The sequence below is a fragment of the Rhinoraja longicauda genome, chromosome 39 (assembly GCF_053455715.1).
Source record: "Rhinoraja longicauda isolate Sanriku21f chromosome 39, sRhiLon1.1, whole genome shotgun sequence".
NCBI lineage: Eukaryota > Metazoa > Chordata > Chondrichthyes > Rajiformes > Arhynchobatidae > Rhinoraja > Rhinoraja longicauda.
This window is the reverse complement of record NC_135991.1, coordinates 523,486-527,637: the sequence shown is the minus strand read 5'-3', so window position 1 is coordinate 527,637 and position 4,152 is coordinate 523,486. Positions and strand designations below refer to the sequence as shown.

At 45.5% G+C, this 4,152-nt stretch overlaps 1 protein-coding gene across 1 annotated transcript; it reads right to left on the bottom strand.

Annotated features, from left to right (window-relative positions):
• Window positions 1-416: 416 nt before the first annotated feature.
• On the bottom strand, window positions 417-1,382 carry LOC144611078 (putative G-protein coupled receptor 139). Its single transcript, XM_078430160.1, has one exon. It carries the CDS (start codon window positions 1,380-1,382, stop codon window positions 417-419), a length of 966 nt encoding a protein of 321 aa, XP_078286286.1.
• Between the last annotated feature and the right edge of the window lie 2,770 nt (window positions 1,383-4,152).

The following is a 4,152-nucleotide window of genomic DNA, read 5'->3' as shown; positions in this document are numbered from 1 at the left end:
AATGAGCATTTGCATCAATTTCGGAGATGTCACCCATTCCTTCTCTCCAGAGATGCTGCCTGACCCGCGGAGTTACTGCAGCATTTTGTGTCGACCTTCGATTTAAAACAGCATCTGCAGGGGAGGGGGTCAACTCATTAAAATACACCACGGCAGGATGCTTGAATCGGAATGGTTACGATGAATGATGGGCAATCGCAGGCAAATGGGACTCACGTCGATGGAGCATGGAGGAGCTGAGCCCCAGGACCAGATTCCGTGCTTTGTGACTCTGAATTCCGCACGTATTCCATAACCTGCCCTCAGTGTGTAAGGATGCGGTTATCAAAGTGGAATTAGTGAAAAATGGGTGATGGATTGTCGGCGCGGATCGAAGGGTTAAAGAGCTTGTTTTTGTTTGTGTGTGTAGCATGTCTTTATGAGTGAACAAGTGCACGAATTACCCTGAGTGGGAATTTCACCGCGTTCATCAGCTCCTGTCTGAATTTACTCTGGGTCACCACGTATATACACGTGTTGGTGCAGGTACTGAGAAGCTGTAAAAGCGTCGACGTGGTTCTCGTGATATAGTAATAACCGGTGGGGGAGCCGTCATATCCGATCTTCGCAATACCCGTAAAGATGAAAAAGACAGCTTGTGGTGCCCACAGCAATATGAAAGTGCCCGTGATACTAAAGAGTAAAACAATGGATTTCCTGCGGTTCTCCATCTCCGGGTCCTTGTCATTCTCTCCGTTGCTGCGGCCCCGGAGACCCCTGCGGACTCTGCTGGCCGCTACAATCCGCCTGACCGTCAGCACATTGAGCAGAAGGATCAGAAAGAACGGGAGACAAGGGGTTAGAACGCGGTGTGTGACCTCATATGCGATCCATGCAGACGATGTATAGAAGGTGGGTTTAGCGTAGCACTGCCAGGGAAGATTATCAAACTCGTAGCCAGGATCTATCGTAAAACACCAGGGGATATTCTCCAAACAGCCCAGCACAATCACTGCCCCGATAACTGCAGCCGCCGTTCTCTCGGTACAATATTTTATTTTCAGCTTCTCACAACAAATGGCCACAAACCGATCGAAGGTGAAGGCTACCGTCAGCCAGACAGAGACCGCGGTGGTTGCAAAGACCAGGAATTCGACAGTCGTGCACACGGGAGTAATGTTGAGAAAAGAATAGGGGAAGTAAATTAGAATAGTCTTACTTAGAAAGGGATCAGTGATGCCGACCAGGAGATCAGACGCTGCCATGGCCACCAGGTAGCGTGTGATGCATTTGGAGAGACCGCATTTACCTCGACAGAGTATCACTATCGCCAACAGGTTCACTGTGAAGGGGAGAAGAAATATTACTGACACAAGACCTGCACAAATGTATCTGAGCAACATTGTCTGATTGGAAGGTTTTCAAACTTGGATGCGTTGACCAAATGACCCGAAAATGCTCAGAGACTGCAGCGTTTGGGTCACGGTGCGCACGCAACCCATCAAACGCCAATGTATATTAGGTTCACAGCTTTTAATTCCGTCCACATTCTCATCAACTGCCCTCCAGATTGCAGCATCCATCCACACTCAGGCCCGTATTGTAGTGGGAGAACCATTAATAGGCAGGTCAACTGCACGTGGGAGGAAAGGTGAGCGCAGCCAGGAATAGCGCGGAGTCGGAGGACGACCGATGAAACATTGCACATGTGGAGATTGAACCTGCATCTCCGGAACTGTGCGACATCGGCAGTGCTGACTGTGGCGCGGTGGCGAGGATGTAGAGAGAGTGGCGCAGTCCAGGATAAACAACGGGCATGACGTACACACTGCGGCAGTTACAGAAGGAAAATGGATATCTGACGAAATTAAACAAGTTAATTATTGAAACAGAAATAAAATGTTTGTTTAACGTCGGCAGCGCCGGAGTACTTCACGGAATGTCTCACAGCATGAGCACGTACATGAAAATCAAAGACAAAACAAATTACCGAAAACAGCGACAGTCGCTATGGTAGGGAAATATATATCTTCAATTCGATAGATCAATGGATATCCCATAGCTGTGAGACACAATTAACTCCTGTGGCTCCGTCAGTCCGTCATCGCCGCAGCTCTGTGGCACTGCCTTCTGGTGCGCACCGAGATATACAGAGCGATAGGTCTCCAGCGACAAGAACTCATACCTGCTGATCATCATTAGTGACGCTCAAGAAACAAACACCTTTCGTCACTGCCATTGACTGCACCATGGGAGATGACAAGCAAATAACTTGAGGATCGAGTAAAAAAACAAAGCGGGTCGCTGAAAAAGGAGTCTGGATAACGGTCACTATCCGAAACGTCATATCACATCATATATATATACAGCCGGAAACAGGCCTTTTCGGCCCTCCAAGTCCGTGCCGCCCAGTGATCCCCGTACATTAACACTATCCTACACTAGGGACAATTTTTACATTTACCCAGCCAATTAACCTACATACCTGTACGTCTTTGGAGTGTGGGAGGAAAACGAAGATCTCGGAGAAAACCCACGCAGGTCACGGGGAGAACGTACAAACTCCTTACAGTGCAGCACCCGTAGTCAGGATCGAACCTGAGTCTCCGGCGCTGCATTCGCTGTAAAGCAGCAACTCTACCGCTGTCATCTCCACACGTTCTCCAAAAATGCTGCCTGACCCTCTGTTACACCAGCACTTTATGTATGTTTCACTGAAAGTAAGAATTCATGCTTTCCAATGAATTGATGGTCCATGACACTAGGTTATTTCATTTAATGTTGGTGTGATTTCGATGAGTATCACCATTGATCCCATCTACCACTCCAGCTATCGTATTTTATTTCCAAAAATAAATCATCATTCACGCCACGGTGTCCCTGATATTGCAAGACAGATACTGAAATATTCGTTTGAATTTCCATTCGACATTTCTTCCTCACATTTTTGACCACGAATAGTAGTGGTGATATAATGCTGCTTTCCTGCCTTGATAACCGCATCTGCTCCAACAGTCCCCTGTCCAGGCGTGCTTCTCACACACTCCCTTCCTTCCATTAATCCCAGTTCCACTGAATATCGACCCTGATAAAATATTACTTTCGAAGATAATAACAAGCATCTGCAATTACTGGTTTATGCCAAAGATAAACACAAAACACTGGAGTAGCTAAGCGGGGCAATGTATATTTTATAATATTTTATATAATGGCAGTTTCTATACCGTCTCAAAGTCCAACTTCGATAGCCATTACTGCTCGGGATGGAGTGGAGGTATGGCTGATGCAAACACCGCACTCTGAGATAACAAAAACAAATACTCCAAACGCTGTTTCTTGACTAATTGGTCTTTATTAACGTAGCACACATCAAAAGAGTAATTCATAACTTTTCGTTCTTATCAACTGTTTCTTCTGGAAACAATACAGTCGAGATTGTGTAGTCGTGTGTTCGTGGTTGTGGTAGTGTGGTCGTATGGTTAAAAACTGTATTCTCTCCATCCTCCGAGACTGAACTGACACCCAATCTCTCTGGCGACGGTAGCCTCCTCAGATGTAGGCACTCCTCATTACGTATCAAATCACACCCACAAACATGCAACAACAAAAAAACAGAAACTAGAAATATTAAACAAAGCCATAATATAATGATAGTAACCAATTTAAGCGTAATTGGCTCCTACACATCGGCCCCTAATTGTTCTCCGTATACACCGAAGCAATTATCAATAGATATTAAACGGAACAATTAAAGCTTACGAAGTTGCGACAACATGTGACTTCTTGCTCAATGCCCGATCTGTTCATAAATATGGCGTCACAGCAATGTTGAAATATGAAAGTTCTTCGAGAGAATAATAGGATGCTTAGCCTCTTCAGGCATCGCTAGTTTATTCAGGCGACCAGCTAGTCTCAGAATTCCTTTATCCAGTATTGGATCAAGCCTATATAAATGACAACTTCTTTTAACATCATGCTCACCAGATTGTAATGTTGATAGCGCTTCCTTGTATCCTTGTCTTTGACAGAAAGAGAAGGCTGCATTTTCTGCCTTAAAAAGATTATCATGACATGAGCATTGTCCCCGGAATGAGGCCTTAAAGACTTGCATCTCTTTGTCAACCTTTTCTTTCAGCTTGTCAGAATCTGTTTCAAGGCTGCTCATAGCAGCCC

Excerpts from the sequence above, each read along its gene's own strand:
- LOC144611078 (XM_078430160.1), bottom strand. The coding sequence starts at position 1,382 with ATGTTGCTCAGATACATTTGTGCAGGTCTTGTGTCAGTAATATTTCTT.